This window comes from Chamaea fasciata, unplaced genomic scaffold (assembly GCF_029207755.1).
Source record: "Chamaea fasciata isolate MVZ Bird 193981 ecotype frontalis unplaced genomic scaffold, bChaFas1.0.hap1 SCAF_10, whole genome shotgun sequence".
Classification (NCBI taxonomy): Eukaryota; Metazoa; Chordata; class Aves; order Passeriformes; family Sylviidae; genus Chamaea; species Chamaea fasciata.
In genome coordinates, this window is record NW_027094095.1 from 14,463,950 (window position 1) to 14,489,832 (window position 25,883).

At 36.3% G+C, this 25,883-nt stretch overlaps 1 protein-coding gene across 2 annotated transcripts in view; it reads left to right on the forward strand.

The window, feature by feature from the left end:
- DPYD (dihydropyrimidine dehydrogenase) overlaps positions 1 to 25,883 on the forward strand; it is a 343,524-nt gene that overhangs the window by 14,702 nt on the left and 302,939 nt on the right. For both annotated transcript variants that reach the window (XM_066192389.1, XM_066192391.1), the window contains exon 2: positions 7,103 to 7,213. In XM_066192389.1, coding sequence (XP_066048486.1) covers positions 7,103 to 7,213 — 111 coding nt within the window. The remainder of the gene's footprint in view (positions 1 to 7,102; positions 7,214 to 25,883) is intronic.

A 25,883-nucleotide genomic window follows, 5' to 3' on the forward strand; every position in this document is an offset into this window, starting at 1 on the left:
AAGTCCAATAAATGAACTTGAAATGCAAGGATGAGAGTAACAATATACATCCAAAAGATCTAGTACATTCAGTGCTTGAAACAAATGTGAACACTTGTACTTGTTCCAAGAACATGCCAACTATCTATCAGTACTGACTTTCTAAATCTGTTGCCACATGAACAAGTAACAAGTAAACCTACCTTTTTGCAACTACTGTGCAAACTTCTACAAAAAAATTCAGTAGCAACTGTTTAATACAATGGTTAAATGCAAAATTGACAATGGGACTATAGATTTTCTGCTAACTTGTGTATACACCAGAGCATCCTAATCAAAAAGGAAAAGAAAAGAATTAGCATGTTGTAGTAGTTTGAAAGCAAAACAAATGAGAGGCTCCAAGTCAGAGATACAATTTAATAGGAAAAAAGGAAAGAAAGTAAAATAAAATAGATGCAATAATACAAAAGACCTCTGACAGAGTCAGAATGCAACCTGAGCAGAGTGATGGAAGCAGTCCAGATGAGGTGGTCTTCCTGAAGCAGTGATCCTGTAGAAAGGTCTGGTAGCTCGGGTCCTCTGGGAATCCAGTGGGTAAGCGCCCCTCTGGTGTTCAGAGTCTCAGCTTATATCCAGGCTGGAATGCTTGGTTCCTCCCTCTGGGCAGAGCATCTCACAATGGGATGGTGAGTCATGTGATAAGGCCTGATGGGCCCATTAACAGGAGGTAGTCCAGGAGGGGGTTATCTGTGAGCTGTGTAGCAAAGGTGCTGATGGGCCCATTAACAGAAGATAAGCCAGAGTGGAGGAGGCAGGGAGCACTGCCTCACCTGGTTTCAACAGTTCATGAAGATGGTGATAGAATATACTTCAACCCAGGACACATGTAGAAATAAAATGGAAATGTGAAGGATTTGTTAATTGTATCCTATAAACAGTAAGTGTATGTGAAGTCGTATTATAAAACATTATTAAATGTCTGATAATTGAAAAAAACCCCAAACCCACACTTAATTTTCAAGCAACAAAATTTGACAGCCCATGCAAGTAAGGCGAGAGGAAACTTGCCGGTTTCTCCTTTTTGTTTTAAAATGTCATTGTCTTCTTTTGCAGTAGCACAGTGATCTTGCCGCCTTTAAGCAAAGGTTTTCTAAAATTACAGTGAAGTATTTCTCCTATAAACATACTGTAATGATTCTAATGCTGTGGATTTCAAGATGCATTAAAAAGTACTGGACTTTTGAAAAAATAAAATTCCCATCTTGCTGGCAGGTCCAAGTTCTCTTTCCTAGAACAGAAGATACAAGACCACAAAGCTATCATTCAATTAGGATGGAAGTGTTAAAAACCATTTGTCTCAGAGCAGCATCCCTTTGTTTGCTGTTTGTAATGAGCAGAAGCACATACTGCAGAGTAATGGGAAAAGCTGTAACAGAAGTAACATTTTTTAGAAATGATACAAAGGCAAGGTTCCCATGTTACTCTTCTGTAAGTGCCATCTTCCTGCACTTCTGTGCCTGAGAGCTTCAGAAATGTGAATTTCTACTACTGTGAAAGCATGGTCTTTTCACCTTTTTGAAATTTTTGCATGAATTCATGAATTCCTGATACATTATCAGCCAGGTTACATAAATTGTTTGTAAAGGTTCTCATCAGTTCTGATCTTCAGTAAGGAAATACATATTTGACACAAGTATTGATTTGTGGGATATTCTGTCATGAATAAGCGTGCGGGAGAGATTCACAACATTGTCCTGTATTCTTATAATAATGGAAAATAACATAGAGCTAGCTTTGGGAAGACATGACACCACAGATACTTACTTTTTGAAATCTTGTGTTTATCTTCTCGTGTAACAAACTCTCCTATGACTAGAACTCGCCCTTTCTGATTTGGCAGTGAAACATCCGTGTGTGATGGTGACTTTACAGGGTGTGGAAAGTCCTGCATCTGGCTGTCATGCAGCTTTCCAAGAAGTAGAGTAGATGTGAGAAATAAAATGTGAATTAGGCAATTCAGATTAGATATTAATAGGAGTTCATGCCTTGGTCATCATCTTCTACACTGACGTGATTTTTCAACCAAGTTTCTTATTGTGGGTTATCTAATCTCATGAAAAAAAATACGTTTGAGTGCTTTAGCCTTTGACTGAATAGCAATTATAGAATTAGTTTCATGTTCAGATATACTAGAAAATATTAGTAGAAAAGCCCCAGGAATTTGTTTCTGTCAGTGAATTAACACTTGCATAGCTTTGAAATTAATTGTTTAGTATGCTCATTACTCTTGGAAAAAAATAAATATGTTCTCATTATGTTCACTTGGTGAACATATGTATCTTGCAATACATTTAATGTTACTTGCTGTGAGAGAGATTACAACTCTTTTTAAGGAAATTGGGTAGATTAATAGAATGGGGTGGGTTAAATTGCTCTCCACATGCATTCCCTAGCATGCCTGGCCTACTCCCGAATTTTAATTGATGTATATAAAAGTGTTTGGGTGAGGAGGCTCTGTGAAGCAAGTGGATTAAATCAGGATATAGCCTGTGCATTGCAGGGCTAGGGAAATGAGCTGTATGCTAAAACAAGGAGACTGACACATGGGACCTTGTTTTATGCCCTACCACAGTCTGCATGTGAACTGTTGTGTTTTCCACAGCTTCACTGTGACAGTATACCTATTGATCTGTGGTGAACTCTGGGAGGTGTTTTGGGGCTGTTCACAGGAAACTTCCCAACAAACTACAGGAAGTCCACAGAATCCTTGAAATGAGCAAATATTTACTTTGTCTTTTAAAGAATTTTACACAGTTTTAATATCACAACCTGTGGCAGAGCCTGAAGATAGATTTTCTGATCTTTATTTTGGCTTTGATTGAGCAGTAACAAATATGAGGAATACTAAGCGCTAAATACTCCTGGTACAACTCATTGGTTTCAGTAGGCAGCTCTCCAGAAGAAGAGTGATCTTTACGTATTGAATTTTTCCAGATTTGGTTTGAATGAGTGATCAAGTCCACATAACCAGGACACTTTGCTAAGGTTGTTATTTTTGGGGAGAAAAAAAAAAAGCCAAAGATTTCACACCAAAGTGCTTTAAAGAAAAGCTTTCAAAATTTGAATTAATGTCACATAATTTACAAAAACGCTGCTAGACTCACTGGACTTTTTTATGACTGTCTTAAAGTTACTGCAGTCCCACCTGTGTTCTTTAAATCATACTTTTTTTTCTTAACAACATCCCCTCTCTGCCTGCCTCCCAGTCCCCAGCGGCTTTGGAGCATTCCCAATGAGCATAGTGCTTCCATAACTTTATAATTTATTTTGCTGAATATGCACTTAATTAAGAATTGCGTTTAATTGAAATAGCTTCTTCTGATTTCAGAGAAAGAGTGCCTTAATGAGATGAGAATAAAAAGTGTGTGACACTTTCAATGAAATTAAAAGCAAAATTAAATGTCTTTAGAAATTTATGTTGCGTCACTGCAGAGCATGTGCCAAACCTGTCTTGATTTACCTGAAAGTGCTATACCAGAGGCAGGACTCCCAACTGGAGAGTGTATCCTATCCTGGATGACTGCTTTGAAATCACTTGCTTGGAGTAATATTAATTCAAATTCCTCATAAATGACTGACTGTGATATAACATGCTGTTCTAAAACTTTTACAGCCTTTTCATTAATAGATAGTAGTGAAAATTAGAGCTAGTATTTTTTGTGTATACTTCCTAATTATGCCATTTAAAGTAGAAGCTAAGGAATAAACATCTAATGAATAGCTTATGGCAAATTTAATCTCAGAAGCTGTGTTGCTATTGGCACAGATCAACATAACCATCTATCACTAAATTCTCAAAATTTAAAAGCTGTAGCTATGACTTATACATGCTAGTTGTTCTTGATGTACATTACATATGAGTAGTTTATTGCATTTTAAGATACTTGCAACCTAAATCAATATCTATTAGATGTAACAAATACATTCCTTTCTAGAAGAGGATGTATTCTGAAATTGAACCATTCTTCTATATTTTGTAGCTTATAATAATTGTTGTTTTTTAAAAGACTTGAAAGAAGTTATTGTCGTGGGTAATTATTAAAGGAATTCCTTAAGGTAATTATATTTGAGGGAGTCATCTGCAAAATATGTTTGAGTTGCGTTCCACAGAGATGGGCTCCTTGGCTTTTTTCCCAAAGTGAAGTCTTCAAATTAATCTGTGGAAACAGTGAAGTCTGATATTTTGGTGGTGCCCATAATCATCAGCACTGTGCAGAGCTGCAGGTTTAACTCGACTGTGCGTGTTGTGCTTTTGTCACAAAGTCAGCATGGGTTCAATTCCCTCTGTGTCCTTACCCACAGCCCCATCTCTTTCTTCATCAACAGAGTACCACAATGGATTTCTACTGAAATAAAGTATGCTTATATTCTGATTTGCAGCCATTAGTGGTAGTGGATTTATATCTACTATTAATGAAATAAATTGAGCCAGTTATGTAAAACTGTAAAGATATAATTCATAGGCTCTGCATTACTGTACAAATAGCATCTTAATGGGAAAGTCAGAGTTTATAGTACTTTGAAAAGGGATGCATTATGCACCCGCATCCTGTTAGGGAACTTGAGTCTTGCCCTTTCAACATCTGGAGGGATCAAACAACAACTCATCTGGCAAGAATGAGAATTTATGTAGCAGAATAAGCATGGGGCTCAGACAAGCAAGACTGCAGGTGCCCAAATAATTCTCCTCACCAATGAACTCTTCCCCTGCTCATATGACCAGTGTGTTTGAGCGATTCGAGATCTCAGGTTTCTTCTCTTGCATATCCAAGTGGTTTGTTTTTGTTTAGTTGTGTGTATTCATTGTTATTTGCAATACGTACTCTAGAAGTTTCTTAGTAATTTTGCACTTACTGGCTGACCCATCTGAATTTATTTGTTAAATTTACTAAATGTCTGACTAGCCATAAGCTGTAAAAAGCCAACTAGGGAACTGAAATGAATAGGAAGAAAACACCCTCACTAATTTAACTTCTGACAGTTCAAATGACCCAAGAGCATTTACATTATTTTCGCATTTAAGCAGTTAACTTCTGAGTTGTTCTTAAACACCAGGGACCGCTAGCTAGATCAGCCACTTTGGTCAGCAATCCAAGATTTAGGCAGGTAGAATATTATTTATGTAGTGGAAATATAAGCAATTTTTATATTGTATATGTGATTTAGTATTTTCTGTGCCAGTTTTATTTCAGATTTAATTCTGGGACATGCTGTGCTACGTAGTCCTTTTGGATTTCTGCAACTGTTGCGCTTGGAGCCATGCTCCTGCTGCAGAATTCCAACAGGAGCAAACATATGGGGATTCTTCCGTCCTTGGCTTGCCCCACCATTTGTTCCATGTTTTAGACCAACTGGTGCTGTACCCAGTGGAGTACATCTGTTACAGTTTATTGCTAGAAATTTGCAATTCATTTCAGTTTGCTAAAATAATTATAATATTCATGGCCAAGCATTAAGCAATTACAAAAGAGAGTAGACAAAATTTTGCTGAAGTTTTTATGTGATTCAGAACCTACTGCCCAGCTTGGGTAATTTGGGCACTCAACAGACAGATAGTGCTCTGACAGTTGAGTTCGATCAACCTGAGAAATTCAAGTGTCCACTGAGATATCCCTTATGTGGATGTCCCTGCTCTGTTTTAATTAAAGGCAAAATAAATTGGCATAAATCACCACTGAATGTGTTTGGTTGCTACATCTTGCCTGAGGTACTCATCTGGGGAAGGCCCTGAACTGGAGCAGAGTCTTTGCTACTGGGATTGCAGGGGCACATCCAGTAACACCCTGTAACTCTTTCTGAAAGTCAACAGCATGTAGGCTGCTAAATAGTCTTTTTTGAACGTTTTACCTCACTTTTTATCTCTATGCTTCAGGCAAGCTGGGAGTTACTGTGTTGGGCTATGTTGTTGTTTGCAGAATTTTCAAAGAGGTGAGGTTCCTGGTTTGTGGGAAAATTGCATTACCAGTCAGTTTAGAGTAAGGCGTTAAAGAGTTGAATAGAAAGTAACTCCTTCACATTTAAAATGAAAAGTCCCCATAATCAGCACAATAAAATCTTGATATAAGAGATGACTGTTTCATCATTATCACACTCTGAAGCAGATTTTTTAAAGTAGGAAGAATTACAAAATAATATTCATAACCCCATCACACTCATCGTGTTTCTGTAAGTCAGTCTCACACATCTTTGACATATAGTAACAGAATAAACACAGGCCACTCACCACAGTGGAGACATGTAGTGTTAAGCCAAGGCTTTTTTATAGGTAAACTTGCAAACTAATTCTGAAAGTTACAACCAACAATGTGCCTGTTTTTGTTCTCCATTACAGACCTGAGTTTGGATCTTTCTCTTGGATGCCTTTCACACTAATCTGTTGAAATAAACGAGGTCACTTTTGCTATGGAAATCTGTTACTTGCCTGATTTGAAAAAGACTTCTGGTTCCAAAAGTTGGATTTAATTTGTTGAGTTACACTGGGATAGTGAAAGACATTGCAAACTTCATTCTACCTTTGTTGTCAGACCACCACCATGACTTAAAAGCGTGGCAACGTTCCTGAGATTTGTGTCCCTGCAAACAAAAGAATTTTAAGATAAATGAGTTAACTCATCAGCTCTGTAGGCTTAGAAGAAGATTATTTTGTTAGGGAAGTTGGAGTTTATACTGAAATGATGAAACATTCAGAAATAACCCAGATATTTAAAAATATTTTTGCTTGTTTTGCTCTACAAGTGTTACTTGGAGTGATACAGTGAAGCAGAATTATGTGTTTCTATATGCTGTACATAAAAAATATCTGGGAATGGAAACCATTATTAAAGCTATTAAACATAATTCTATTTTCTAGTAATCCTAGAAATGTCTTTAAATATTCGTCATCTAAGTGGTGTGGACAATACAAATCTAAACAAATTAGTATGGATTTGGGCTATAATGTTGAATAATTGCATTTGGTTTTACCTAGCACTGTAAATAAGTGTGTAAAATGTGATCTAAGAGTCTTTGAACATTTATAGAAATTTTAATCTATATTTTCATGTCTTATGTTCTTTTTCTACAGAACATTCTGGCTTTAAATCCCCGAAAACAAACACATGCAACTCTTCATTCAACTGCAACAAAGAAACAAGTCAAGAAGCAATGGAAAAGGAATCCTGACAAAAACTGTTCAGTAAGTGCACATTTATCATTGCATCTGGAACATGTTTATCATCGCATCTGGAACAATCATTGAGGCTGAAATCACAGCTGTGGGAGAAATAAATTAAGAGTTTCTTGTATTATTCAGTAGCTGCATTTGGCTTCTAGTTTGTTCCTGTAGATACAAACTTACTTTGTGATGAGCTGTTTACTTTTCAGAACCTATTGCATTCTATACTTTCTTCATTTTTGGTGATTTTAGAAAGTGTTTGATGCAACTTTTGTGCCTTTTGTTACGGAGTCTGATCCCTCTCAAGTATCACATCCTGAGCCATGCTGAGCCCCTTGATTTCCCTGGATAGCCTCTTCTGCCACTCCCGCCTTTTTCTGTTTTCCAAGAGTCACACTGGGCAGAGCAGCACTTCACTATCCTTTCTGAGACTTATAAAGCTGATTTTATTTTGCTACAGAAATAGGGGAGCCTGTCATATGTACCTATTTTATATATAAATGCATAAAGCTTAGATTAAAGCATGACTCTGGATTTTAAATTTTGTGCATGGTATTTTTCAGGAAATAGTTTTTGGAATACATATTTTTCTTGCTGTAAACTGTCTATACTCTTTTTTTGGGAGATATGATGATATGGCAGATATCTTTCTGCCATTAGATATCATCATTTTCTCTCTAGGTATTTGAAATCCTAGTCTCAGTGTGATGTTTGACTAATCCTATCAGACTTTTTTTGTCTCTTTGATCTCTCATCTGATTAGAAGGTTTGTAGTGTTTTTGCTGTCTTCCTACAGGTTGTCTTACATAATCCTCTAAATTCAGAAATCTTTTCAGTAGAGTACTAGTTCCCTTATGGGTATAATGATATTGGGGTCTTTTCATAGTGTTGTCAAAACACTTTCTCCCACTAAAAAGGAAAACTCAGGTAGGAAGTTGATTTTGTTTGTAACTAAAAATATTTCATCCAAAACCCAACAAAAAACAAACCCAACTAAAAATGCCACACAGTTCCTCAGTTTCTTAAAAATCACGAAATCCAGTATGAAGAACAAATACTTGCTGGGAGGACCAACCCAGGATATCCTTAGTATTTCAGCAATGCTGTTAGTACAGTTTCCTGTTTTATAGTATTGACTATAAGAATCTCTTTCTTGCTATAGCTGTCATTCCCATTTTCTTGTGTTTATTGGCTTAGGTAATGTTATATGAACTTGAAACTTATGTGCATGAAAACCTTCTGTTTGTGAACTTGGATGATTATTTTGGGATGTCTGATGCAGATATTGCCCACAACTGTCTGTTTCTGCTGCAGAGAGTGTTGGGCTGCTTAGCAAGCAGCTCCTGGGCAGCTGCGGTTTACATTGTCATGTTTTCAGGTGGCCTGAAATCAATACCGGGCTGTAAACTCTGTTTGCAGAAGTGGTTTGTTAGGAAGCTCAGGTGTCCATGCAGCAGGGCAGCTGGGTATCTGTGTAGTAACCTAATTAGCTGTTCCAATGTAAATTATCCTGGTTAGTTAAACTGTAACATTCACAGAGATATTTTACTAATGGGTGTGTTAACACACATTTCCTAAAGCGTCTAGGCTTTTAAATCACGCTTTGTTATCCCTGAGCTGTTCTTCATGTCAGCCTTGCTTGGTGTTTGTATTCAGTTTACTCATTAAGTGTTTGATATTTGCTGTTGATTTTGGAAGTGCATAATTTTTTAAGAAATTGTCCCTCTTCCCATGTTCCTGCTGTTAGCTGTATGTGTGTACCTCATGGTGTCTCAAATATTCCTGGATTCCCAAGTCTGAACTTCTTGGGCTGTGCAAACACCATGGATTTGGGTTCATTGCCAGCTTGTGTGCCTTGTCTGGATTTTCAGTTGAAAGAAATTCTGAACATTGTCAAATATTGCAAGATAATGTTTTGGCATAGGCTTACAATCTAATAAATAACTTGTTTTTATAGTTCTGCAATACTGCTTGGAGATCTGTGCAGTTATTAGCACCCTGCCCTGACAGGAATCTGCTCATGGGGTGCAGTTTACAGGATTAAAAGTTAGAAAGAAACAAATGTGTACATGTGCAGTTAGAACAACTTTCATCTCAGATAGTTTTAATACTGCATTATTATGTCTTGTTTGGTAGAAACATCACATAATTTGGTTTGCATGCTATTATAAGAAATGTAAAGTGCTAGAAGGATCTTTAAAGGGATAGTCCTTATTTTTTGATGGGTAGAGATCCTAGTTTTTAAAACTGACAATTTTTTCTTCACTCAGAGATATGTAGCTTACTTTTACTGTGTAAGATTTACCACATAGCTTACTATTAGCTTACCATAGCAGAAAAAGCCCTGAAAATGAAAAAATCAAATACTTCTCTGGTCTCCCATTACATAAAAGACATCAGTAAAAAATAAGAGACCTTTTACATTCTTCAGATCATTTTTTGAGTGGTTTTAATAAAAAAATAAAATGGTTAAATCCTTTCCTTAACTCCTTAAATTCAGAAAGCTAATGCAGAAAAGGATTAATTAAACACAATTTTCTGTTTTGGTCTGAAGAGCCACTGGTGATAATGTTTAGGCCTGCTAATGGATAGGTCAAGCTGCATTTGAAGTCCATATGAACTTTAGTTGTTTCCATTTCCTTAAAATCTGAATTTGGCCTTTAGCTTTGCATTCTTTTAAGGCTGTTCTGATGCTGCCTTTGCAGAACTACTGTTGAAAGGAAGGTGGGAGTATGAAAATACAAAACTAATTAAATTAACAACCCGCAAAACTCTGAACAAAAGCTGCATCTGCTGAGGCATGCACACAGTGACTTTGTAATGTCTAATACACTTCCAGATGGCAGACTTACATATTTCTTCAGAATAATTACACAAGTGAAATTTTAACTCCTAGATTGCTCTGAGACACTTTGGGTTACCCATTTAATGAGTTCTGAAGTGGAAATGGAATGTCAATATCTTTCCTCAGCATTGGAAAAGTATTTTCCTAAAGGAAGGTTCAATTATGCTTTCAATGAGTGCTATTGTTTATTTACTATGTTAGCAACCAAGTGTTGCTGTAGAAATTATTTATAACTGTAGGTACAAGATTAGTCAGCTTTCCTTCAGAAATTTTAACTCAGAGATTTGTGTCAGAGTAGGAAAACTCTTTATTGCTGTGTCACCCTCAGTAACAGTGTTAGACCTAAGCATTAACACTTGTTTCTCATGAGTCATGCTGGAAAGGGGTATAAACAAATGCCTCTAGTTACCTGGGGGAACAAAGATTTCTGTTGTCCAGAAAAAATTAAAAGTAGAAGAGTTTTGAAATGGCTGTTGAGATAGTGAATATTAAAGAAGGGTGTAAAATTTAGTCACATTCGATAACCAATTTACAGATAAAACAAAAGCAAAGGGATCAACTGTGAAACTGTGAGGATTTGCTTTGATTTCAGTTCTTTCCTAAGTAGTTCAGGATTGTTTAGACTTCGGATTAGTGTCTTCATTTGTGGTTTCCAACTCTTTGTCATTTCATTTCTGTATGTGTTTTATGCTTACCTACATTTAGATCACCAACTAGGGGGGCACACACTGTGCATTTGCATTGCACCCAGCACACTGATTTCCTTGCTTTATGAATAGGGTTTCTAAGCATTGTGGGATGCATTTTGTTTTATCTTGTACATATGCAAGTTTGTAATTTAAATGAAATTCACCTCCACAAGTTTTATAAATTGACTTGTCACTGGAGAATTCAGTGAGATATTTTAGTCCAGCCTTCTTTTTGGTAATGAAATCTTGTAGTTACCTACTAAGGATAGGTGAGAATTTGATATAGATCATTTATGTATTCAGACTTTCTTCAGTTTCTGCATTTAGAAAGATTTGTAACATTTGCTTCAGATGGAAATGCTGGAAGTATTTCAATACGACAAGAAGGTGAAAAGGAAATGGGGTTTAAATTGGTTTGTAGCTAATTGCCATAGCCTGTAATAGTATTGATTTTCTGGCAGTAGTAGCATTGTTCTTTGTCCTTACATATGTTAAGCCTGATCAGCATTGTGCAAAAAGAGCTTCTCTTCCATGAACAAAATAATTTTGATGCTCACCTGTTTTTTTTTTTTTTTTTTTTTTTTTTTTTTTTTTTTTTTTTTTTTTTCCCCTCCTTTTTGGCTTGGGCTCACTTTGGGAAAGAGACTTTAATTGTACTATAATTCTTTCCAGCCATTAGAGAAAACCAAATTCTTCACCTTGCCTTTTTTTGTGCAGCATTAAGTTGCAACTACCAGATTACTTTGTGCTAATGATGGAGCATGAGACCTGCAATTTATTGCAAGAGCTCATGTTGCTCTTTACATTCAGAGAACAAGGGTAGTCCCTTAAAACAGTAGTAATAGGAGCTTGCTAAAACTCAAATTGCTTTTTACTTTGCTAGTATTTCTGTGGTTGTCACTGCTATATATAAACTGTATAAAGAAATTATTTAAAAAAAGGTATGTAAGTACCTCTTGATGTACAAATGTCCAAGTTGCGTACAAAAATATGTAAACAAGATGATCTTTCTCAGCTATAATCAGTGTGTTATTCTAAGTATTGACTTCCAGTGAGGTGGAAAAAGTTCATATGATTTTTGTGCCTAATCAAGTATCATGCTTACAGAATAATCAAGTTAGCATTTCACAAATAACTGATAGATTTAAGCAGAAGTAGTGCAATTTGCAAACGAGTAGATATGAAACCCAGTACACCAAAGGCCTGAAATCAGGAACCTTAATGAATAAATGCCTTTTCAGTGAATAATTTGTCCATTCCTAGACATGTATTGATGAAAGATTCTATATTTATAAATAAAAAATAATCCCAAATATTGTAAAATAGAGAACACTCATTAAAGGAAATCAACTCAATTATATTTATAATCTAAACGTATAGTTTACCTTTGCAAATATTTATTTTTGTCTTCATTGCATATGAATATGCAAGTTTAGCTCTTTTCTGAATGGGTATACAATGGCAGATGTCTCTCTAATCGCTGCTCTATTCAAACATTAATTGGTAGAACATATGTAGAATTCTACTAGCCTGAATAGGTATGGGATAGCAGCAGTCTTTTTAATCACATCACTATTCAACCACTAATTGGTGTGATGATTAAGGGACATTAGAGGGAGCACTTTGACATCTGATTCTTTGAACTGATGTCTGCTCGAGCTGCGCTGTATTCATCATGGCCAGACTGATTTCTTAAATAAAACGCTCTGATTCCCAAATGTGGAAAATATTGCGTTAGGATCTATTGAGGTGATTAGGGAATTTGAGAATGATTCTTTTATTTAACTAGTGATTGACTGTATATGCACAAACTATTCATATGAATAATACATGTGTTACTGAGTATCAGAAAAAGCTGAGAAGTAACATCAAGAGATTTTCTCTTTTCTCATAGTGTCAATAATTAAATATTAATACACATTTTAAAATGTACCAGTTTAATCATTTAGCAGTCAAATTCCTACTCATGCATTTTTTAGATTAACTAATTACTCTGCATTTTCTCTTATCGATAGCATATGCTGGCATTTATAGCCCTTTCACTGGAATAAAGTGGTTTACATGTTTATATATGATGTCGCTTATACTTGCTCTAAGAAATGCATGTTATGAATTTCCTTGAATTTTGTGTTTTATATTATTTCAATATCTTAAGGTGTTTTCATTAGAATATCTCAATAGCTCCTAACTTGCCTGGATGCAACAAATTAGTGGTTTTATGCAGATTTTCTGTGTATTAAATTGCAAATACCAGGTGATGGTGAGTTGTGCCAAATGCTTTCTGAGTACTGCACAAAAGGTTCCTTCTCACCCCATGGCTCTTCTGGAGTGCTGTGCAAAACCACCTCTAACCTTTTAACTGCTGCTGTTCAAAGTTCTTCAGGTTTGATGTTCCTCTTATTTGATGTTGGATGATTCCTCTTCTGTGGAGCAGCATTCGTCATTTAGTGAGCAGCATTCAGTTCCAGGTGTATTTCTGATCCTAACCATTTCAAAACTGAAAGTGTTTGTTGCAAATTGTTGAGTTTTGCACATATGACAAAATGAAAAATACTTCTCTCCTTAAAGTGCTGAATTCTAGGTAAGTCCAACTCATTCCCCTTCATTAAAGCTGAGCAAATCAGAGTAGAGATAGGATCAGAAACCATCTTCACTGTCAACTTTCAACTTCTGCTTAGTATTACATTCTTTCAGATGTGGATTTCTGTATACTTTCCTGTGGTTACTGGATGGAGATAAAGGTGCCTTCTTACACTGGTTTTTTTTGGAAAACAGAAAAAATATCAAGACTAGCTTCTCTTTCTTCAAACCTTCTATTCACACCTTTTTTTTTTTTTTTCTTTTGTAAACTATTGCCTATGCTGAAAACAAGATTGCTCTTTCCTCTACTTGATGACTTCCCCCTCCTATAGTGAAGGCCCCTTTCCATTCTGTTTAGAAATGGTCATGAGCTTTAGGTTGAGAAATTGTGTTTATACACTGTTCTTGGAGAATCTTGTGCCGTTGTTAGCCTGTTAGTAATTACTCACTTCAGATCTATTTATAGTATCTAAGTCCTGGGTGACACCACTCAGTAGAAGCAAAAGGAGCTGGGAGACCAATTTTAGTGTGAAGGAAGCAGGATAGCTTGCTGAATGCTGTATTTTAAGCAGGGCTTGTAGCACTGTCCAATATTACCTTGCACTGAAGCATTCCTTCCAAGACCCTGCTTGTAATTTGTCTGCAACTTTGCCTCATATTTGGACAAAATTTTTGAGTACCAGTCCATTACATTTTATGCATATCAAAAATGCAGTCTTATATGCGTACAAAAAGATTTGCTTGATTTAAGTATGAATGAACAGGGCTGGCAGAAAAAGCATTGCCTTTTAAAAAATCATCATAGTGTTATATTTAATAAAAAACACTGACATCCTCACGCTTTGAAGCAAGAAAGTGTAATGGACTGGAGGTTGCAAAAGTACCTTAATGCAATTGTCCAGAAGCTTTAAAAACCTTCTCTTGGTCAGTTTCTGTGGCATTTTTATCACAATGTACAGTTCTCAGGTGCAGAGCAGGTAACTGCCTCATCACTTACAATATTCAGTATTCTTTATTTACAGTAATGTCCTGGTTTCAGGAACTCCTACATTTTTGGTGGTGAATCTCAGGAATTATTTGGGATTTTCAACATTCTTATAAAACTTCGTTGTTTTGTAAGCTAATACATTGTTTGAATATAGTGTTGAAAATATAGACATAGTTTTTTCCATTGAGAATCAGTGATCAGAAATAATCTTCTGGGAATTTTTCAGTATGCAGAGATGCTAGGGGCTCCTTGCTGAGGCATGTTCCCTCACAAGTCTTTCTGGCTATGTCCCTGTTCCAGCAGTTCCAGCTGTCTTCAGAGAGTTACACATATGTGTTTTGTCCAGTTATTTCTTCTATCCTCAGTCACTCCTGATTCAACAGCAATTATCTGGAACAATCACTCAGCAGAACTTTCTTTTCTCCTCTACTGCTGAGAATAGGACTACAATGTTGCTTAGTTGCTAACTGAACTGGAAGATGTTTTCTTCTGTAAAGCTAAGGATCCTGCCACGTGTGTTCCGTTTGAAAATTGTCAAGTTGTATTTCATGTCTTTTTTTCCTGAAAAAAATAAGCTGAAGTATTGTTTTTTATTCATGTAGCATGTGAGAAGATTGTTATTAACATTGCTGAATCAAGTACATGAATTAAGAAGCATCCAAATGACTTCCTGTATAGGTGCTTTAGAGGATATGCACCAGTCAGAAAAGACTGGTGAAGTTTTTTATGTTAATACTGCAACAGATGGAAAAAATAGCAAGTGTAAAACTGAACCTTTATGATCAAGGTCACTTAAGAGTAGGATAATAAACTAATTTTTTGTGTACTACGAATATGCTATAGTGTTTCCACACAGCAGTTTTAAATTTTTGCAATGACTCTAAATAGAAATTAATCTAATCATAGAATCATAAAAATAAAGGTTTGGGTGCGGGAGTTAAGAGAATTTCTGGATTGAAATCCAGCTGTCCTTGACAGGTATTTGTATAACCCATTTCTATTGGCATGTGATGTAGGAGACTGCTCATTCATGTTAGTATTTCATCAATGCAACAAAGTTTTTCCTAAAATATACTGTGTTTTATTTGTTGAAGGTCAAATGATTATCTTCTCCTACTACTTCAAGAACAATTGCTGATTGTTGACTTTTTGTATAATTTCTGTTATAAAATCTTTAATGTATCTCTCTATATGTCTGTTTGTCTGTGGATGCCCCATCCCTGGAAGTATTCAAAGCCAGGTTGGGGGTTTTTGGAGCTAGATTATCTTTAAGGTCCCTTCCAACCCGAACCATTCCAGGACTCTTTTATATTAGAAGATTTCTGTTCGATATGCTTCCGGTTCTCTATTTTCCTTCAGATCTTCTTTCCTAGTCACGTTTTTTGAAACTGTTAATTTTGCTTTTCTTTGGATTTTAATTTCTTACATCTTTTTCTAATCATGATGATGAAAAACTACACAGTCTTTCACCTGGGACCTAGCTAGCACCAATTAGAATGAAATAATTTCTTTACCTCATTTTTGAACTATCAGCCATGTGCTGTTGCTTCTGCAAGAGTGTTAGATTTTCTTGTATATATGGCCCAAATTCTGACCCGTTAGTTTGGTTCAATTTTGAAATTCTCTTCTTCCCTTTTGAAATGTTTAATATCTCTTTCTTTCCCTATTTCCCTTATTCCACCAAACACTATGACAGTAGAAACCATTAGTATATTAATTTTTTCCAATTAACCTAATCACTGAGGTCTTGGATGAATCGTGAATCATCTTGATTTGGGTTATTTTTTGGTGATAGAAAACAACCTAGGGGTTGTTTTTCAGTTAGTTGCACACTCACTGGATTGTTTTTTAATCTAGTCTACATTTTTAGTTGGCTTATGAAAGCATGCTGTGGAATACTTGGGGAAAAAAAAATATTCTGGATTTGCCACATCTTCCCTTCCAGTTATTCTTGAGTTCATTCATCCTCTGAAGGATGGAAAATAAGATTGATTTAACGTTGGTTTACATGCACATGTTGGCGCTTTTTATATCACAATATGAGTTTTAATATATGTATTCCATTTTCTCTGCCTGGGGATATGATTTCTATTTTCACTTCTTTTTTTCTTTTTTTTTTTTTTCCCCCTCCCCCCTAATCCCCTTCTGTAAAGGGAAGAATTATGTATGTCTCTTCTGACCTTTTGAAACCACAAGCCTTCCAGTGGGTGCAATTGATAATGGTCCATCCATTGCTTCAGTTGGTTCCTCGATGACTCAGTGATACATGAGCTGCATCAGTCTGATACAAAAAAAATAAATTACCAAACCTCTTCTTTTCTGTGCTTAATCCCATGTTCTTGCTAAATATATATATATTTTTTTAGTTGTAGTTGTGACTATATCGTGCTCTCTTCATAGAGAGCAGGGAGGGCTGTTGATTCTGCATCACTTATTTGCTCTGTTGTACACAATCTGTACTTCTCTTCATTTTCTTCTCGCTTCTCATGTATATAGAACAGTTTTCTTACTACCATGTTGCAATTTTTTCTTCTTCCTTTTTAACTTAAATTTGCATAACTTTCTGTTTTTATTCCCACAGTGTTTATGCAGTTCATTTATATTTAGAAATTTATCTACTCTAGGTATGTGTCATAGTTTTCCTGCTTTTATGATTTTGATTTCCAGGCCATTGGGGGTAGGCATAGTATGATCATAAAGGTGTGCTAAGAACACTCTTTTGGGTGAGTTTTTGTTTTGTTTGTTTCTTGTTTGTTCTGTTTTGTTTGTTTGTGGTTTTGTGTTTTTTGGGGTTTTTTTTTGGTTTGTTTTTGTTTGTTTGTTTTTTTTCCTTTTTATTTTCTTCACTTAGGAATAGTTCCTCTTTTGAATTTCTGTAGGGTTTGCCCTTTCCCCTGCTTTCCTTTACTGATCACTATAACTCTCAGGAGACATACCAGAAATTATGTTTTCTGAAGTTCACCATCCTCATTCTTCTACCTTCACCACTTTCTCTACTTGGAATTGATTGTAATCTATTACAGAGGTAAGTCATTGATTGGAAGACACTTTGACTTTTTAAATGCACCCTGTAAGCCACAGATCCTAATAATGGTAGTGTGCAAGTATTCTTTGATGTGATAACTGACAAACTTTGTTAGTTACAGTCACTTCATCAGAAACACTAATATAGAAATTTAAAAACAGTATCAGCTCTTACCAATTTTGGTATGAATGTGAATGGACTTTATCCCTAAATTTAGCAAATGGATGAAGTCATAGAATAAACACAGAATATAATTTTCATCAATTTTTTGAAAGTTAGTTCAGTATAAATTCTATGGAAGATTTGCTGAAATTTGTTTTCTAGACAAAGCCAGAAGTTAAGAAAACTTTTGATCTCTGAACTGAGCTAAACAGTTCAAAGACATTAATTTTGAGAAGACTATTACTAATTGAAATATCCAAAAGTTATTTGGAATTTGAATCCAAACTTGTAATGAATAGTTTCACACTGAACTTTAAAACAACTTCGAAAAGAATATTAAGACTATGAGGATTACTCATAAGGAGTTGAATAAAATGGGATTGATTGGCAAAGCAGGAAATACAGAGGAAAAAATGAGAACTTTCAAAAGTCAAGTTGAGTCACTCTGGGTGAAAGAAATTAAAACAAATAGTAAAAGGTTATTCAGCTATATAAAACAAATAGTAGAAGATTCTTAAGCTATTTAAACTAAAAGAAATAAAAGAACAAGCAAAGTCAGTGTGAAGATAGGATTAAACGTCCTAGGTATTGTCTGAAGTCTTTGTAAATTGTTGTCCTAGTTTCAGTTAAATGGGAATAAATCAAGAGGTGGCTAAATGGACAGAAAAGTGCAGACCCCAGACAGGCCAGAAGGGAAACTTGGAGTGTTTTATGTTTGAAATCAAAGAGACAGAACAACATGCATAAAAGTATCTCAGAAAAATTGACATGTGGAATTACAAGCTTTGTAATAGAGCAAGTTCTTGATTAAAGAATAGCCAATGCAGTTGGTGTGTGTTAAAAGATAGAGAATTGATGGGCAACTCTTGCTCTGTTGGTCTCATATTGGCAGCATGCAGAATTTTGAAAACAAACTTGGAAGCAGAGATTTATTAAATGCAGTAAGGAAAATGGAAGATAGAATAAGGCATATTGGGCTTTATTCTTTGGGATAAATCGTGACACACTAACAAGGGTTTTGGGTTTTTATTTTTGCCAATTAATAATGAAGTGTCATCTGCTTAGATTAGAATAGTAGCACGGGACTGGACCTGGCTAGAGAGGAAGTGAGAGTGAGAAGTGCTTAAAAAAGATCTGCTGGGCTTTTAGCAGAGCTTTTTGGAGGATCAGTCTTCAGATTCATAACATTTAATGTTTTCATTAATGAGCTTGACATAAATATTAGGAGCATATTACAAGAAAGTCGACAGGCACTGTCAATACAGAAGGAACTAGAACATCATAAAGAACTGTGTGACACTGAAATTTAGAATAAAAAAGATAAGAATAAATTTAGTAATGCAATTAGGAGGGTGTACAGCCAAGAGCTGAGGATGGGAATGACTAGCAGCCTAATGCCTGGAATTAAGCAAGAAGAGGATCTAAGAATACCAGCTGATCAGAGGGTGATGGTTCCCTGAACTGGGTAAGAAAATCTGAATGTGAACTGAATGTGAAAGCAAGAGGTTAACTGTGATTGTCTAAGTTGTCACTTGCAGTCTCCTGTATGCTATAGTGTTTTGGACTGGGGTGGTCTGACTGAGCATGCTCGGGTATTTGACTCTTTATGCTGATTGCTACCTGTTAAAAGGAAAAATTAATAGTATGTAGAATGAATTGCTTTTAAATCACATCAGTTACATAGTGATGAGTGTCACTGAAATGTTCATGGGGAAAAATGGGTCTGTCTTCAAGTAAGAATCTGGTTAGTGGCCAGTAAACAAAGCTGCACACTAAGCCCAAACGTTGAAAGGCTAATGATTAGGTGAGCTCTCTCTGTTGTGTTTTTGAAGTCATGAAACACTTCTGTGTAAAATAGCATCTGACTGTGTAATTAAAGCTGGGTTTGCTTCATGTATATGCGGGAGCCAAATAAAGTTTTGAAACCTTTTTTAGGCGTTTTAAATTTAAGTCCTGACTGTGCAAAGGCTGTGTTTGTTTTATGGTCAGTATGATCTATGGGTTCTTCTGTGTTCTCTAGCCAACTCTATGTACCTTACTTCAGCCTTTTAATTTTATGATCATTACTTTGGGAATGAGGTTAATTGTGTACCTGAATGTTAGTTTCTGTCCTTTGTTTATTTGTGTGGATCGTTTGCAGCCTGACTTTACTAAGTAGCAAGTTGTAGCTGGTAGGCGTTAAATATCTTTTTAAGGTATGTTCTCTCTGATCTGCTTTCTTTTCACTTGCTACGGGTGGAAGTGCTATGCAGACATCAAATTCCTTTGAGGCTGATTTAGCTATATGTAACATTTCCAAGCAAGAATGCTGATTTTTGATGCCCTTCAGAAATGCAGTGTTAACATTTTCATCGTTTTGTGGAGCTTCATCATAGGTTTGTCCTTAGCTAAATTATGTAGTTGTCTTTTGTTTTAGCAGTTTTGGTTTTTGACTCCTCTTCCAAGACTCCATATATCCTTTAAAAAAAAAAAAAAAGACTGTTGGTGAAAAACTAGCTTGGTATCTTTGAAACTCAGTCCAGCTTGTGCTGAATCATCAGTACTTTGAGAAATGTGGACTTAATGAGCATTTGGTTCTAACTTTTGAAGACAGAACCCATAAACTTGCATTTTAAAGTGAAGTGTTGGGGGGAGAATTCACTTTGCTTTCACTTCTGTCATGTCTGAAGTAATTAGAAGTACTAAACGTTGACAGTCTTTTATTATTGAATCTATAAGTTTTGGAGACAAACTTCACTTTCTTTATAATTCCACTACATTTTTGACCACGCTTGGACCATTTTTTCTACCCTATACAATCTGCAGGTTATCTTTTTTCTTAGTGTAAAGCTTTCAGAAGAAGCAAATGAATCTCAGCCAGTAATGCATCCAGAGTAACTGTTTAATAGTTGGTTGAATTTAACAAATTTTAATTGCATAAGAAATCTTATTTACATTCTGTTTGTCAAAGATTGTAACAGTAGTAGTATTAGTGAACAGCAATAACATGAAAGTTTCACGTGTTTTACGGAGTACATCAGAGACAAGAGGGCAGCATGCATCGGAGTAGGTGGCCATTTCCTGGTTGCTGACGCTTTCTCTGGAGTTCTTCTTCCTCATTTATGTTTTCCTCTGCATTTATTTGACAGTGAATAGCCAAACAATGTGGGAAGGATCTTGCATATTTTTGTAGCAATAAGTCTGAAAAGCTCTGTTGCCACCAGGGCTCTAGAAAAGCTGTGGAGAGGTACAGGGTGTTGCTAGGCAACACCGCATGGCCACAGATAGTATTTTTCTTTTAATTTATTTATTCTTCAGTTTGAGTGTGTCCTGCTTGGAGCCATTTGGGTAATAGTTAAGCAAGCACATAGAAATCAGAGAACTGCAGGAGTGGAATAAAGGAATGCAATATAAAAATGTAAGAAAGGAAAAGCCATGACACATAATTAAATGACCAAGAGACATCAAATAATTAGTAAGGACTAGGGGAGAGAAAGTAAACAAGCATGAGGAAATAAGAGGAGGAGAGAAAAAAACCCAAGTTATGAAAAAAAAATAGAAAAGATAGGGCACTATTGAGGAAAATTAAAAATTGAAAGCTCAAACAGTGTATACACAAGGGAAATGGCAACTGCTGCATAGGAATAAGAATTAAAAATCAGAGATAAAAATGACTTCAAGAAGAAAACGGAGAAATTTGGTAATGATGTTAAAAGAATGATGATTTTTTTTTTCTTTTTGATTTGCATCATCCTGTTCATTCCTATTACTCTGTTTGCACATACACAATAGTAGCAGTGACACTCAGGAGCTGGGGACTGATTAATAAGTCCAATATATTTCCCAGAGAGGAAAAATAATTTAAAGTAAGAGTTTTGATGTTATTTACAAATTATTCAATCTGTCTGTTTCTAAATAGCATTTTCAAAGCAAGGTTATTGCAATTTATTGAAAAAATGTGGGTGATTATACTGAGGGTGCTAGGTCAAGCACTGGTTGCACAGTGGGTTGTTCATACTCTCCAAGTTTAACACGATAAGCAGGGGCAGGTCTGTTCTGTGCAGTGTTCAGGGAACTAAAAGGCCTTCAGTTGCAATAGTTGGAGCCATTTACAGGCATGAAGAGCATAGCAATGTGAAGAAAATTCTGTGCCAGAGTCAGCCTGGCTGAGAGACCCATTTAATTAGCTCAGGAGCTGTGCTACCTGGTCCTAATGTCTTGAGCACTGTTTGTGGGACCCAAATTAGACTCCTCTAATGAGTGCTAAGCCAAATTCAAATCTAAGAGTCTTGCATTGCAGTTCTCTTCTGGTGTATCTTGGCTCCGTATGGCCCTGATTGCTTGGGAATTGCTAAGAAGGTGCTTGGCTGGTGCTTTGAGGCATGTTCGTGTTGTTCACCTCAGCTTGACCACAGCAATTTTGAACAGCCTGACAAGAGGGGGAATACAGCAGCCTGAGCTGTCTGAAGGCAGACCAGAAGGTTTTGGGAGAAGGAAACTATTCAGATTGCAACATGAAAACTTCCCAAGAAGTAAAAACCTTACAAAGAAGACAGTAAATGAGATACAGAACTAGAAGAGTGCATAGTGCCATAGTGGGGTATTGCATAGTTAGTGCTCTTCTCACAGTAAATGGAAATGTGACCTGAGGCACTATATTTATCCTGGATGTTGTTCTCAAGCTACATGTGAATAAACAAACAGCATTGCAGCAGCATTCTCTTAATGCTCTTTTGAATGCCTTGCTAAAAGATGTAGCTACACATAAGCCCTGTTCATTTCTGTGTATAGGAAGATTTTTGTTCACGTAATTTCTCACAGAAAATAAATCTATACCACTTATTTTCTTAAATTTCTTTTGGAAAATTCTAAAGCTTGGTAAACATGCATGGTATCTACAAAGAAGATTGCACTTATTTGAGCAGTTTTCCCTAATTTTTGAGTATGCCTGTGTGTCTGTAAATAGATGGCACAACAGATGGTGATAACTTCATAGGATCTGCAACCATTGTAATAGCCTCATACCTCTATTTTCTGAATATGTTTTTGAGAGGGGAAAAATCCTTTTAAGTGTTTGTACTGTCCTACTTTGTTGTTCCTTTCCCACACCCTCCCCACCAAGACTTGACTTTCCTCCTTAGCAATGAGTGTAAGCTTTTGTTTTGACTAACTTGGCTTGATGCATGATATTTAAAAATAGGTAGTTGTGTTGACTCTTAAACAGGTTTGTGAGTCTTTCTGCATTCTTATTCATGCTTTCCTTTTTTTATTTTGCACTTCCATTTCTTTTTTCTGACTCCATGTATATTACAGAGTCTGAGGTCTCTCTCTTACTGTATCTTTTGCAATAAGGTTTGAGATACTGGTCATTGCTAAGCACAGTAAGGGATGCATGTAATTATAGTAGTCTTTGCACAATTTTTTTCTATGTGGTATTCTGAAAACAGAATATTTTAGAAAATTCTAAATCAGAATAGCTGATTTAGCTATTTTAGATGGCAATTCATATAAAATGTGCTTAAATACTTGGCTTTTCTGGACATGTCAGCACAAGGACATGTCTTTTGAGTTTCAAAGAAAATGGAAATAGAAGACAAATTACAGTCTGGTTTTTTTTTCCGAAGATATATGATTTGTCAACTCACTTACGTGTCTTTTCCTGGCATGTCTCCTGTCACCTACAGTTACTTCTGAGTTAACATATAGTTAAAAACATAAGCGCTGAGGTAACATTTTGTTGGGTGTTTGCATATGGTGTCCATAGTTAATGAATGAACTTAAGAATTCTTATTGTTATTTAATAATTATTTAATTATTACTGTTTTTGTTCTTCAGGCTTTCATGAGCTATGATAGTGATGGAAAATCTGAAACAAAATGCCAGCATGTAACACCGCTGCACCAAGGTCTTGGTTCAAGGCTTGTGGTTTACTGTCTGCAGCCTTTTTTCTAATACTTATTTCTTTGACTTGGATAGACACTTCTCAAGTGAATTGAATATTTCCAATTATTCCTCTGAGGAAATTTAGTCTCAGTGTCATATTTTGCTTTTTTTCATAGCTACTTAAGTAGCAATGTGATACTGATGCTAATTTTAGATAACATGGTAAGCCAGAACAGAAGTGTATATACCCTTCTCCGGATAATTCACCTGGTCAGATACCTGGTGATATCTTAGATGTCTTATTTTTTGTGGAATTGTTTCAATCACAGCACTGAAGTATTTCACATGTTGCTGTTTTCTTCTCCTAAGCCAAGCAGACAGAGGATGGGATTTTTCCCACTCCTTCTACCAGACAGTAACATTGGGTTGCTTGGTACCCAGAAGTCACAAATCATACAGTGTTCACTGTATATGAGTCTAATCCCTTGGTACAGTTCCTCAGCTGTTGGCATTCAGCTAGCATCTTTTCAGGCTCTTTCCAGGGGATTTAAATACTATTTTATGTAAGTCTTCTAGATGTTGGAGAGAATTTGGAGCACACAATTTGGTAAGTAGTACATGGAAGGGAGCAGTGCACGTGTTTGTATAACTGGCAATAGAAAGATGCGATCTCAGACATGATCTTTAGGATTAGGAGAGAAGGACCTCGGTATGACCTCGCTGTTGTGGTTTAACCCCAGCTGGCAACTAAGCACCACCACAGCCACTTGCTCACCCCCTCTGCCCCGATGGGATGGGGAAGGCAGTCAGGTAAAAGTGAGAAAACTTCTGGGTTGAGACACAGACAGTTTAGGAGATAAAGCAAAAGCCGCACATGCAAGCAAAGCAAGGAATTCATTCAGTACTTCCCGTGGCAGGCCGGTGTTCAGCCACCTTCAGGAAAGCCAGGCTCCATTGCACATAATGAGGGCTTGGGAAGACAAACACCATCACAGAATCATTAAAGTTGGAAAAGACCTCCAAGATGATCAACTCCAACCTTCAACTACATACCACCACGCTCACTCAACCATATTGCAGAGAGTAACCACTCTGAACCTCCCTCCTTCTCTTTCCCCCAGCTTTATGTGCTGAGCATGACTCCATATGGTCTGGGATATGCCTGTGGTCAGCTGGGGTCAGCTGGCCTGGCTGTGCCCCCTCCCAAATCCTTGTGCATTCCCAGCCTCCTTGTTTGGGGTCTTGATGCTGTGCAAGTGCTGCTCAGCAATAGCTAAAACACCCCTGTGTTATCAACACTGTTTTTAGCACAAATATGAAGCACAGCCCCAGAGCAGCTGCTGTGAAGAAAATTAACTCTACCCCACCCAAACCCAGGCTTTTTTGGCAAGAATCTTATGCAAACCCATGAGAAAGAGCTGAAGCAGATTACCTTCTGCAGAACTGGTTGGGAAAATTTTTATTTACTTTTTTTAAAATACTGAGGCAACAAGCATGATGAAAGAAACTGTTTTGTTGTGGCCTGTCTGAAAAATACTGATGTTGGACAATAAAATGTTCCATGTAAGAGATGAGAGGTGTCATCAGCGGAAGCAAGCCTGTTACATATATTTTGCTTTAATTCCACTACATAAGGCAGGACCATACTGTTTCAGGATTGTGTTTAAGCATTTAATTGTAACTTTAATTTTTAGAAAACTTTTATATTTGATAATTCTTTAGCTGTGCATGTAAAAGAAGAGCTGTCCTCTAAGTCAGTACTCTCAAACATGTGGGGTTAATTCCTTAAATTCTTAATCATTTGGGTTGTAAAATAACAAGGGCTTTTGGGTATGTTTTTCCTTATGCTCTTTGTTGAAGGTCAAGAACATAATCTGTTCCTTAGGAGTACAGTTCTACCTACAATTTAAAGATTCTTCCTTTTTTCCCTGGTTATGAGCTCTGTAAATGTTAATTCTCAATATGAGTCTGGTCTTTACCTGCATACTCTCATTTTATTTAATCTCAATGAGTCAACGGAATATTTGCCTAAGCAGAGTAAAGAATCCCAAGGGAAAAGCAAGCAGGGTTGAGGTATGTGAAAGTAATAGGGGAAGAAGGGAGTATAGCATTTGGGATATTTTTTTTCTTAGTCATTAGTTATATTTTCACTATCAAGTAGAAATGGTACATTTAGAAATTCTGTGAAGAGCCTGTGTCTCTTTATTTAAACTTCATTCTTTTAAAGAATTATATTGTAAATTCATGTTGAGAATACCAGGCTCTCCAAGATGAAAAAGGCAGGACTACAACCACATTGAAAAAGAAACAGTATTAAGATGAAACTTTTGATATTCATGATGTGTATTGTTCCCTGCTACAGAACCTTGTCCCGTAAAGGGAAGCAGTCTTACAAGTGTCCCTTCAGATGCAGAGGGACCAGTAGTTTCTGCCAAGTCTTCTCATTCATCTGCTGATTAAGTTTAACATTTGTTTTGCAAAAAGAAAGGAAAATGTGAGAGGCAAAGATTTTAGTTTTTTTTTTTTCCCTCCCTGAAAGT